Source organism: Pterocles gutturalis, unplaced genomic scaffold (assembly GCF_000699245.1).
Source record: "Pterocles gutturalis isolate BGI_N339 unplaced genomic scaffold, ASM69924v1 scaffold31213, whole genome shotgun sequence".
Classification (NCBI taxonomy): domain Eukaryota; kingdom Metazoa; phylum Chordata; class Aves; order Pterocliformes; family Pteroclidae; genus Pterocles; species Pterocles gutturalis.
In genome coordinates this window covers 1-12,398 of record NW_010123997.1, presented here as the reverse complement: position 1 = coordinate 12,398, position 12,398 = coordinate 1, and the positions used below count along the sequence as shown (strand labels likewise).

The 12,398-nt window shown below is 40.8% G+C and overlaps 1 protein-coding gene across 1 annotated transcript; it reads left to right on the top strand.

Moving 5' to 3' along the window:
* Nucleotides 1-388: 388 nt before the first annotated feature.
* On the top strand, nt 389-10,984 carry LOC104459683 (melanoma inhibitory activity protein 3-like; the record flags this gene model as incomplete). Its single annotated transcript, XM_010078130.1, has 4 exons — nt 389-522; nt 5,814-5,900; nt 6,889-9,826; nt 10,712-10,984. Coding segments are annotated over 4 exons (3,432 nt in total), but the record flags the coding sequence as incomplete, so codon positions are not given.
* Nucleotides 10,985-12,398: the final 1,414 nt, after the last annotated feature.

Sequence of the window (12,398 nt, the reverse complement as noted above, 5' to 3'; positions counted from 1 at the left end):
CCCCCCCTTCCTGCAAAACCCTCTTGTAATAAACCCGCTCTCTGGGTGTTGTTGATACGTGGAATAATTTGAGGGCTGCTTCGCTGGGACACAGATGTTTTCTTTCAACCCGTCTAATTTATATTAATAATTAGCTTTATAGTGCGTTTCTGATATGTAATTCTTAAATGCTTTGTCAAACGCTTGTCTTGAGCAGTGAGCTTGCTTTTTTTTTTTTTAAATAATCCTTTATTGTATTTATACTTTGAGTTAAGTTCTTATCTCTTCAGAAAACTGGTGCGTTCAGGGAGGTCTTGTTTTCTGCCAGTTAGCAAAGACTCTTTTCATGAAACTGTTTTATTATTAATATTTTTAAAGTAAGACTCTTCTTTTTGTTTTCTTTGGACAGTGCTAATGTGCCGAGGGAAGGCGATGCAGGATTTTAAAGGGCCAGACTGTCGTTTTGTAAATTTTAAGAAGGGAGAAGCAGTGTACGTATATTACAAACTAATAGGAAAATCAACCGAGCTGTGGGCTGGAAGTGTAAGTACTGTAAAACATTCATTCTACTTGCTCTTCTTGGTGCTTTCTGCTGGTAGTCGTTTTTTCCTTCCTTTTGCCTGGTAGGAGATCACTTGGGGTTTTGAACATAGCTAAATAACATCATGAATGCCATTTTATCTTGAGACCCGTGTGAAATGGGATGCGGTTTGATCAAACCTAAGGCATTAAGTGCTGTGAAAAATGGGCAACGCTAATGTGTGCTAAAAACTGTTAGAAAACTGCCTTTGTGTTGAAGGCCTCCCATTGCAGCACTGTTAAATGGCAGGGCATGAGCCTGCCTGGAAGCTGAGCCTCCCTTCCCGTCTAGGGAGGCTTAAGCCTGCGCTTGTGTTTACACGTGATGTGGTCTCATCCTGCGCTCTGCATGATCCTGCTAAAGATCATTCCATGTACGTGTTTTAATCATGTTCCTTTTTCCTAATATTCAGCTGCCATCTTCCTTTTTTATCTAAGCTGCATGCAGAATTGGAGGGAAAAAAAGTAGTAAAACTAAAAAGAATTACAGCAAATTTGATTTTTTTTAAAAAGGTCTGTCTCTCTTTCAGCTTTAGCGATGCATTGTAGCAGCTTGCAGAGTAGTGGCTTTGTCTTGAGTCGCCATCTTTGGGCAATCAAGACAGGGTTAATGGGAAAGGAGGGTCCCCATGCTTGCAGTTATTTCATAGAAAACTCCTCTCGACTTTCACGATAAACAACTTCTTTGCCTGGCAGAAGCAGAATTGAGATACTCTGGAGGAAGGGCAATTTTTGTGGACTTCCCTTGAAAATGCTGGCAGTCTGGAGGTTGCTTAGAGCTGGTCCCTGTTGCCCCCTCCCCATGCTTCTCCCACATACCTTTTTGTGTCTGAATCATTTACTTCAACCCCCTTTCTTACTCTGCTCTTCTACAAAGGGTAGACAGTTGCCTGTGACAGTGGTCGAGGCTGCTCGAAGCTGCACCTGGGTGTTGACTGTGGGACTAGTGGTTTAGTGAAAAGCAGGATGTATGGCTTTCTCTAACCAGTTCAGGCTGGGTGTGGACAGCCAAGCTCTCAGCAGGAGCTGAATCCAATTAGAACTGTACAGAAGAGAGCAGAAAACTGCAGCACGTGGTTAAAGAAGAGTTTATAATTGTATCATGCTGGTAATTCCCTTCTGACATGTACTGTACCATAAATAATCTGGTTAATTAGCCGGTACAGGTTTCCAGGGCTGCCAGTTCTTGAGACACAGAGTAGCAGCATGGGGCCAGTTTTGCGTCTTCTAAGAAGGTGTAATGTAGGCTGCAAGATCAGACAGCAGGTTTAAGGTAATTGCTGAGTTAATATGCAGTTTGACTATTCACTGATAGGAAGCTCATGCAACAGTTAGGTGTGTCTCCAAGTTAAAAGGATGTTTGCTTTGAGTTTAACAAGTTAACGCTGAAGTTGGCAGGTTTGAAAGAATTGCAAAGCTCTGTTTTTGCTGTAATTTTTTTTTGATTGTTACACTATTTTCTATGTTTCTTTTAGGGCAGTAATGACAAACTAATTCCTTTCAGTTGGTGGCTATAATACTTATTTCTTTTTTCCCTGGTTTGATTGACTGCTTCTGCATTAATCGTAATAATGCAACAACCAGTGTGCAGATGCTGCAGTGGGTCCTTTCCGTGCTGAGCAGGGCACAGGCATGTCTGACCCCATTCCTGACTTGCAGATAGTGCTGGGGTCTCTCTCACGCAGTGACTTCCCATGCCAGATTTGGCCAGGCAACTTGATTTATGCACAGCGACTGCATGCAGTTGTGGAGCTAGGGGGAGGCTGGTGCTTGCTAATTAAAAGCAGGCTAGCTACTGAGGTCTGTGATCAAACAAATTCCAGTGGAAGGCATGTTACCTTCTGCTGCAGCCCTTCTGGGATCTCATGGTGTGACTTCGTGTGCTCACGTGTGTCATTTGATCTCCTGCATCTACCCTACTGTCTTTTTCCATTCCCCAAAGTTTTGGGGGAAAGTATTTATTGGGGCATAATGGAAAGTATGAAATCAAGGGATAACTGGTATTCTGATCCTCAGATGGGGGCAGAGGTTAGGGGAATGTGTGCATGAGAAACTTCAGACACTGTAACCTGGGGCTTATTTCAAACAAGTTGTAAAAACAAGCTCTAATCCTGAAATCAATTTCGAGGAGCCATGAGAAACACAATAGTATTTCTGACCTGAAGGGAGATGATCTGATAAGGAAGGAGCCTTTCACCAAGCTTGAAAAATCTATAGCAGTTGGGTCTGGGCTTTATTTGCCTTTGCTCTTCCAGTTCACTCCACCCTTTTCAAACCATTGTTGATTTTTTTGCCCTGTGCCAGCAAACATGCTGTATTTTAACAAAATAGATCCTTTAGTTTATGATCCCAATCTTGTACACTTTATTGCTTGCAGAACTCCTATTGACCTCAGTGAGTATTTTGCATGTGAAAAAATTCTGGAACACAGCTATAATATATATTCTATGCATTATATAGCATGCAGTTTTTATCAGAGCTGTCTAAAACTCATTAATACAGCAAAGCCAAATGCTTGGGCAATATTCTATGACCATTATTTAATAGCGATTTCATGTTATGCATTTCATGAATACGTCAGTTCCAGGAAAATACTTGATTTTTTCCCAAAGCCGAAAGGTGGAGCACAGCTGGTGCTTTCATTGCCCGATGCAACGTGTCCTGGTCTAAACCTAGTGTCTTCCTCAGCATCCACCTCACACTGTTCACACCATCAAGTTGTGTTATATAGACTTTCCTCATATCCATTTCTCTTGCACTCTGCCTTCATCTTTATCAAGGTTCAGAACTCCAAAACTACTTTAGGTAATTCATGTGAAAGGTGCTGCTTTTTAACAAAACCTTTCAGCAAAGATGCTTTAAATTCTTGCTGCAGAAGATTGTTATTTTATGTTGCAGCAAAGGGATGAACTTTATTCCTTTGATTCAAGGTTGAGAAAACTATTTCTGGCCTCGTATTACAAGAAGTGGAATTGGCTGCAGATCATGTTTTTTTTTGGTGGTTGCTTATTTTTTGGTTGGTTTTCAAATCTTATACATAGGGTAGTAGAAAGGAGGACAGGAGGAGTAAATTTAAGGTAAGACAGGAAGGCAGAGTATGTCTGGAGGACCCAGAGAATCAGGGTAATTTGTTCCTATTGTTTCTGTGTTTTCTTAACACCACCAGCATTCAGAAAGGGCAGACCAAACCACCTCCTTTCTTTGACCTATGTTCTGCAGTTTCAGGTACCTGGGATGTCTGTGCTTTAGGGATGTGGGCTTTAAGGTTAAAAACGTATGAACATCTTGTTTCTCAGATGTCTGTTTTCTGTCACTGAGGTAGGTGGTGCGAGAAGCTAGTTTCTTGGTCTGTGGTGATCAGTGAATATGCTGCACCTGCAGGCACTGGTGGGGATGGATACTGCACACGCAGCTATGTGTTTTGTCCACCCACGGCATTTTAGCTGGGAAGGGAGTGGAACTGAAGGATGCGCTTTTTTCTCCCTTATTTACTTGGCATTCATAATGCCTTTCCTCTGTCATATCTGTAGAGAATGAAGAATGTTGTCTTTATGTGCACAATGAGGCATTTTTTTCCCTTTACAAGAGAGGACTTGTAGGGAGAGAAGCAAATGAAATTTTGGGCATGCAGATCCCATATGGATCGTAAACCATGTAAGTGGCAAACTGGGTCATTGCAGAGGACTTGTATGGTCAGCAGCTTGGCTTATGCTAAATAAGTTTCAAAATGTGATGCCTAATTACAATGGTAGTCACGGAGATTAGTCTGTAAGGAGGCTACTTTGAAGCTTTGGCTTTTGTTTTCAGAAAGATAATTTCAAACTGGAATAGAGGTTTTTAGAGAGAAGTGTGCCAATTTAGAATAAAACTGTACTATACCACACAAGGACAAGCTTTTGATTTGACTTGTCAAGTTTAATTTCCCATTCCCAGTAATTCCCCATAATAAAGCTCCATACCTTATCTTTTTTCCATAAGAAAGTATCTCTATATGTTTCCAAAAGGTGGAGAGGTAATAGATTTTTAAAAAAAAAATATATGGAAGGTAAGATTTGAATGAGAAATAGTTGACAAAGGAAGCCCTATAGTGTAGCAGTTCTTACTTTGCTTGCATAGCAACAACAAAAAATTAGTACATATTATTTACTGGATACAATTTTCCTCTCTTTTATACCAGTGTAAATCCAGAAAAATTCATCCCAAGTTAACCTATTTCAGTGCTATCAGTGTAGCAATACATACATCTATATATCCCCGGTTGTTTTGGTACAGCTGTTTTCCTGTTTAATTTGATCTTTAACTGAGCACTTTTTGCAGACAAACTCTTCAAGAAAATTGGCAATTGTCTTTCTTCTATAACAAAACATTGAGGAAATGACCAACACTTCCCCCCCCAGATATTTTGGTTGTCTAGGAACTCTGTAACTTTCTAGGTGTGTCCACCAGGCTCTAATTGCCTGGGTTATCTAATCTGTGTAGTGATAGTATGCTATTAATATTGGCGTCTTGACAGCCAATGTCAGAACTCTCAAGTGAGAGCTTTACTGTGTAGATCTTATCCAGTGACTGATAAGAGAGATTCTTGTCTTCCACTGTTTGCCTTGGCTTAGCACATTGGCTCAGTTGAAAATAGCCATCTGTAACTGATTTCTGCTCATATTAGTCACTGAAGAGCAACAGTGCATTTGCAAAGAGGGTGTATTTTCCACACAGGTTTTAAAATAGATTATTACTTCAGGTGCTATTTTGCATTTTCCTAAAATCTGCTTTAAGTATTATTTTTTTTCTTGAGCTACAGAGTGAGCATATTTCAGGCTATAATAGTGTGCGTGGATGTAAATCTTATTAGTCAAAGATCCTCTTCTGCCTCCTGCTTGAGAAAATACTTGAGGCATATGTGGTACCAGTGAGAGTGCACAATAGCAGTTAAAGCACGTGAGCCAGAATGATTGGGTTTCACTCCCAGCTCTCCTAATAATTTGTTATAAGTCAGGATTTAAAACAAGAACAGTAAAACTTAGCAACTTCACAAAGGTGTTGTGAAATGTAAGTATAAAATCTTTATGAAACTCTTGCATGAACAAAGCATTGCTAATCTTTTTCTTCTATTCACTGTGTTAAACTTCATCTAGACATATTTGAGAGTGAGTTTGATTTGTTTGTTACTAGGGTCTGTAATTAGGATTTTAACATAGTTGCACTATTTCAGAAGCTTCTTTACCATGTTTTGTTTGCTTTTGTTTGTTTTCTGTCAGGTTGGAAGCGATTTTGGATATTTTCCAAAGGATTTACTTGAAATAAATCATAATTATGCCAATGAGGAGCTGGAGTTACCAACAGATGTAAGTCTTAATTGTTATTTTTTTAATTGAGCCGCTTACTGTTTCTTACCTCAGCATTCAATAAAATCCCTGAGGAGGAGAATGGGAATATCAGTGATCCTTAGCTACCTTTTGCTAGTAAGCAGCTACATATGTGTTGAGGGGTGGAAAGTTTGTGCAGCTATGTATGTGGATGAGTGTGTAAGCATCAGCCCAAACTGTGGGCATTGATCTTTCTTTTGAATATTCTGGTTTTCTTCTAACAAAATCTGTTTGGATTGAGCTCTAGGATTGCTGCTAGCTGTCTTGCACACGGGCTGTTTGGTGTGTATTCAGAATTGTTTCTTCTCGCAAACTTTCCAAGTTTAAAATACTGTCTGAAAGAAACAAAACCTGATACCCTTAGCCCTTTGATTCTATACTTGGTCCTTCAACTCTTACACACATAAGTGGCTTTCATGCACTAATAGCTAGTAACTCCAGAGCTGTGTAAGGCCTGTTTGTGGATGCAGCTTCAGACCCTTATGAAATCATGTTCAGTGGCTTGCACTGCTGTTTTTTTTTCAAAAATTGGGTGACAGGCAGCTCATGCTTGGAGGACTTGGTCATTTGAGGAGAGACCAATTAAAGATTGTGACAAACAAGCTTAGTGATGCTTGTTTTCTTCTCCTCACTGGCACTCAGCAATAGACTTGTTCTTAATTCAGGATATATGATGAGTAAATTATAACACTCTCAACTCCATTGCTGACTTCCAGTTTGTTCCTTACTAGCAGGTCTTTGACAGGGCTAAGCCATAAGCTTTTTATTTAGGTTTTTAAGAGTCCTTGGGCAAAACTTCCACTGATTTCAAAGAGAGTTTTGGTTAAGGACTCAAGGGGTTAATCCTGCATGATTAATATAATTTACTTTGCTGCTGCATCTCTCTCTAACCAACCAAATGTATTTGGTTTCATCACTACCATAAAGAAAATAATATTTGTGACTGCATATTTTTTTTTCATTTCAGGAAACAGACTTTGTTTGCTTTGATGGCGGAAGGGATGATTTTGATAATTATAATGTGGATGAGCTTTTGAAGTCATTGCAAGATATGACAGCAAATGAAGGGGAAACTGAATCAAGTGATCTGGGGACAAAACCAGCTGAAGGAATTGAAAGGGATGAGCAGATTGAACAGGTTGATACAGAAAAGTCCCTTGATGCGTTGGAGACAGACAATCTTGAGCTAAGCACAGAAGAACACAAGGAAGCCCTCGCCATGACAGAGGAAGTACAAAGTTCTCTTACAGAAGGAACTGAAAATACTGGGGGAGACTCCAGTGTCAATAGTCATGAAGAAAACTCTCAGGGAGATCAACTTGCACATGAGCACTTGAAAGGAATGCTACATGGGAAGCTAAAAGGGCTAGAAAGTGAAAATACCAAAAACATTAGTACTCCTCAGGGTGAAACCAGTCAACTTGACAAGGAGAGTGAAGAAGTCAATGCCTATACACTTTTAAACAGAGAGCTCTCTGTGAACTTGAAAACCAAATTTGGCTCAACTGCTGATGCTGTTGTATCAGATGATGAGATGACTCGCCTTGTTACATCGCTGGAAGATGATTTTAATGAAGATTTGAGCATTAATTCTCATGATGCAGAGGAGGAGCCAGACTTTGCAGATCGCTCTGAAGAAATCCCTTTGCTGTCTTTTACAGCAGAGGATGAAATTACATCTCCAGCAGATTTAGATGATGATGAAAATGATGACATTGAGTCACAAAACCATGAACTTGATGAAGATGCAAAGGGTGCTACAGAGCTAAATAACCAAAAAGTCAATGAGGAAGAACATGATTCAGATGTATTAATTCTTAAGGATGCTTTCAGTAAGAGCAAGAAGTCACCTGACAGTAAAACTGCGGACAGGTTTGAATCTCAACAAACAAAAGAGAAACAGAATGAGGTGTTACTAATTAGTAAAAGAGAAGCACCAGCAACAACTCAGCCTCAGGATCTCTCCAAAGAACTCCTTGGAAAGGAACCTGTAGGTACAGGTGAACTGGGTTCAAAAGAAAAAAGCAGCAAAACTGAACAGTTTGAAGAGCAGCTCATGGTTGATGGAACTGCGTTACATACTGAAGAGCTAAAGAGTACTGCTGTGCCTGATCCTCATGTTTTGCCTAGACCAGAAGACGATCTGGAGTTCAAATCATTTGTTAAAACCAAGCAAGATGCTTTTAAACCAGCTGTTGGTCATATGAACAAAAGTCCAGAAAGAGTACCACTTGCTCAAATAGAGAAAGATGAGAAAAAGTTCAAGGATGACACCTTGGAAGAAGACTTGGAAAGTGATTTAAAGCTCAAAAAGTTATGGGAGAAAAAAAATGAGGAAGGAAGAGCTGAGGACAAGCCTTCTGATGATGTTCCAGACAAACCAGTGGAAAAGATAAAAAATGCATCTCAAAGTGACTTAGGAGATACTGACCTCTTAAAAGAGAAGGTGAAGTCTGTGGAGAAAGAGCTTCTGAGACATGAAGAAGCTTTGAAACAAACAGGGGAGACTGATCATGAAAATCAAAAAACCACCTCCCTTAACAAAGAACCTGAAATAAAAAGGGGAAGCATGAGAGAAGCCCCTGCAGAGGAGGGAGACCCAAGCCACAGAGGAGCTGTCAAACAACCTAGGCCATGGGAAAATGAGACTGAGTATTCAGAGGCAGATAGGAAAGACGAGCTTTCAAGAAATCTTGGCAAGATGACAGTGTTTGAAGAAAGCATTGAGAAAAGTTCCCCTGAAGAAAAGTCAAAAAGCACTACACAGAATACTAATACAGAGACTCTTACTCAGCAAGGAACTGCTCGTACTGAGGATGTAGATTCAGACAGAAATCTTGGCACAAATTTAGCTAAAGAAAGAACACTAAGACCAGAATTGCAGTCTGAAGAGCCAGATGCTGAAGATGACCCTGACCTGAAACAAGTAGAGGAAGAGCTACTGGAAGATGAGAATGCTGCAAGTGCAATGCTGTCACAAGCAAGGGCTGCAAATGTACAGGCTGATAGACAAAATGTTAGAAGTACAAACCCTGAATTAAAAGTACCGAGTGAAGCTGTTTCAGGAACTGCAAATCCTACTTACGAAACAGAAGAGAAAGCAAGCTCATTTTCTAAGGAGGCTAAAAAACCAATCAGCATGCAAGATATAAGCGAGACTGGGAACAAAGAGGTTGATGTGCCGGTGACTGAAGATGCTAAACTGGATGAGATGGAACATGTCATGGAAGATGATGAGGAGTCTCCTGAAGCTGAGGAACCATCAGCTGTGGAAGAACATAATTTCCAATCTCCTGAAACAGAAGACAGCAATGACTTTAACCAAAGAAAAGAGCATCTCCCAGAGGGCATTTCAGAGAGAGACTCAAAAGAGGTGCAAAACTTAGAGCATACAATAAATGACCACCAGCAATCTGCACATTTCCCCAGTCCTGCTGACCACTCAGGAGCCACAAATGACACTGAAACAGACTTCAGTGAGGCTGTGAAGCGGCTCACAATAATAAGAGATTTTCTTGACGAGAAGCGTGTAATACGTCTACAAAAGTACCTTGGGCTTGAACACGTGATTAGGATAGAAGCCATGTTTCACGACATGAAGGTAGAGATGGAGCTTGCTCGGAAGGCAAGCCATAATAATGAAGATATAGAAAAAGCTTTGGACCAGATACTTGAGTTTTCAGAATCGAGCATTATGGATGTTGTGGTAAAAGTTCTGGATTCCAGAGCAGCAGAAAATAAAGAGGAGGTGGTGAAAGAGATGGACTTGTATGATGAGGAGAGCGCACTGATGGATGATATTCAAGAATTAATATATTCTTTAAGGAGTAAATATTCATCTGCTAGTGAGAGTGTCCCACTTGCATCTATTCCAGAACAGGAAGATCATCAGTTGCACTTTCAAGGTAGGATGTTAAACCAGTAAAGAAACAGATGAAACTAAAGTAAAACCCTATCCCAGATAACACTGTGTAACCCAGAGGAGCTGTAGGAAGAGAGTGAGGGACCAGAATTGAAAGAGGCTCTGTGGAATCTGCTCAGATTTTTCTTATTTTTAATGCATATTTTTGGCATTGTGATGGGTGTCCCAGGGACAAATCCTGAGAGAAAATGTTGAGCTCAGTGTGTCTGTTGTTACGGGACAGGTTTTGTGCAAGAAAGTGGGATCCTGGCATGGATATGGCTAGAAGGAGTCATATCAGGTCATGTCTATACCTCCTCCTCTCAAGAAATAGGGATTCACATTAGAGCAGTCTCTTTTTATGAACTAGCTAGCACCTAATTATGAGAGATCCAGTGATTAATGCAAAATTCAGGCACTAAAACCATGCACCTAAAATCTCGGATGCCCCTATCATCGTATTTTTGCCCGCATTCATGAAAGAGCACATAAATACAAATACTGAACAGACAGATGGGGGAAGAACTAACAGTAGAGTCCAGCACAGACTTGCTGGTTTTTCTAATTAATGTGCAATTATTATAAGATACGATCTTAACAAGGCTCCTTTTATAGTAGTAAATGTTAAGTATGTGATTTCTGATAAAGTCACAAACAATGAAAATATTTCACTATCTGGTCAGTGGTTGATACCTTGTATAAATTTCATGTAAGCATTTAGTTAGATGTTACTGAAAGTTGATTGAGAATATACTGGAAGCAGTATGCAAGCTGAAGGGTTTAAAGTGTCAAGAAAGCTTAGTCAAATGCAGTATTTCACTGGAGACAGCTGTGGGTAAGACATACACATTAGCTCAGTGCTTAATTCATGTCTCCCTGTCTGTCTTAGATGGTGCAAAAGAGGTGGAATATGACAGAAACCCAAATGCCATTGATGACAGCAATCAGAAATCTCAGCAGCTTGAAGATAAGTGGTCAGAACAGCCTACTGAAGAGAAGGAAGAGAGGGCTGTTAATGTTCCACCTGAGCATGAAGAAGCCAACTTCTCAGATAATAGAGAAGCTGAAGAAGGGAGCGATACTGAAAGAGGATCACTGCTGGAAGATACTTCTTTTGGGTCAATTGATTCAGGACAGAGTGCTAAGGAAGATATTTCTGAAGGTAAACTTTTGGAATTGGTTTATTTTGTTCTTTTGCTCTTAAAGAAGAGCAAGTGGTTGAATGGTTTTTTAGGCAAATACCAAGGTTTTTCACTGATAGTTTCATAGTATGTTGCTATAATCCTAATGGCTTTCACTAATCCGTGGCAGTCCCTCTAGTGGCAGTATTGTCTCGCTACCACACATCTCAGCAGAGAGGTTTTTCTACTACCTTTTTGCACTATAGAAATAAGAAAAGTTCTTCTGTAAGTGTCACTGTTTGAGTGTGCTTGGGCTGTTGGACTGTTTCTCAGGATGGTAGCGGATAAAGAGCAGAAATCACTGGAAGCATACCATCAGCCCAGGTTTCCTCCACTTTGCAGGAGGACTGACAGTGTAACAGTTGGGTTATAGAATCATGCACTCTCTCTTCTCGCTCTTTTTAACCTGTGACTGTGGGCTATATTACTGCCAAAAATACTTTTCCAGGAAAGATGGAGTGCAGCTTCCCTCAGGCAGTTCAATAATTTCTGCCTAAGGTGTTTGTTGGAGTAGGAGAAATGTTTGACTTTGTTCCGCTAAAGCGTTCTCCCTGTGGAGCAAGTGTGCTTACCTGTACTGACTGGTCATCATGCCAAGGAAGGATCCTGCTACTGTCATCTTCCCCACCTCTGTTTTGGCTTGAAACTACCTTTGATTCCATTCTTGCTGCTAAGCTCAGCTTTGCTGTTCTGCATTCACCTCTGATTATGTTTGATAAATCCATCTTCCCTGAGCGTTTTGAAAAAATTCAGGCACATCTTGCTTAGCTTTTGAACACTACTCAAGTACTGTGCCATCCCCATAGCCAAACACTTTTGAACAGCTTCTAAGTTCACAGGGAAACTCTAGGCTTAATGCAAAGATGCCTAATGAATTTTAAATGGCTAGTGGATTACTTATATGGTTAAGCAGTCAGATGTTCAGTTGTATTTTAGACCATCTTCCATTCCTTCCTTAAACGTGGTTAAAGGCTGTTTGCCAGGAACTGGCAGGACTGCTGGAAGTGTGGAGAAGAAACAGGGCAGATGCTTGTAGAACCGCTGGTCACAAAAGCTGTTCCACAGTGTGACAACAGGCTGGGCGGGTTGTTATTTGGATCTGCTAACCTGAAAATGACTCGCTGTTGAAGCAGTTGTGTGGGCTGTCTGAGGCAGGCTTGCCAAAGTGACTCTGTATCTGTGTCCCTCTCTGCGGCACCTTTTCTAAACCAGGCTGTGGATATCGCTAGCCTTTCTAAGGACTTTTCCCTCTTTCTTCAATGCCTTGGAGAACCGGGGACCGTAATGTGAAATCTCGCCTCAGATGCCGCAGAAACGGCGGGGCGGGGGGTGGGTTCCCCGTTGCAGCCCTCCCCTTTCAGGAGGTCCCGCGGGCGGCGGCTGGCGCGGCGCGGC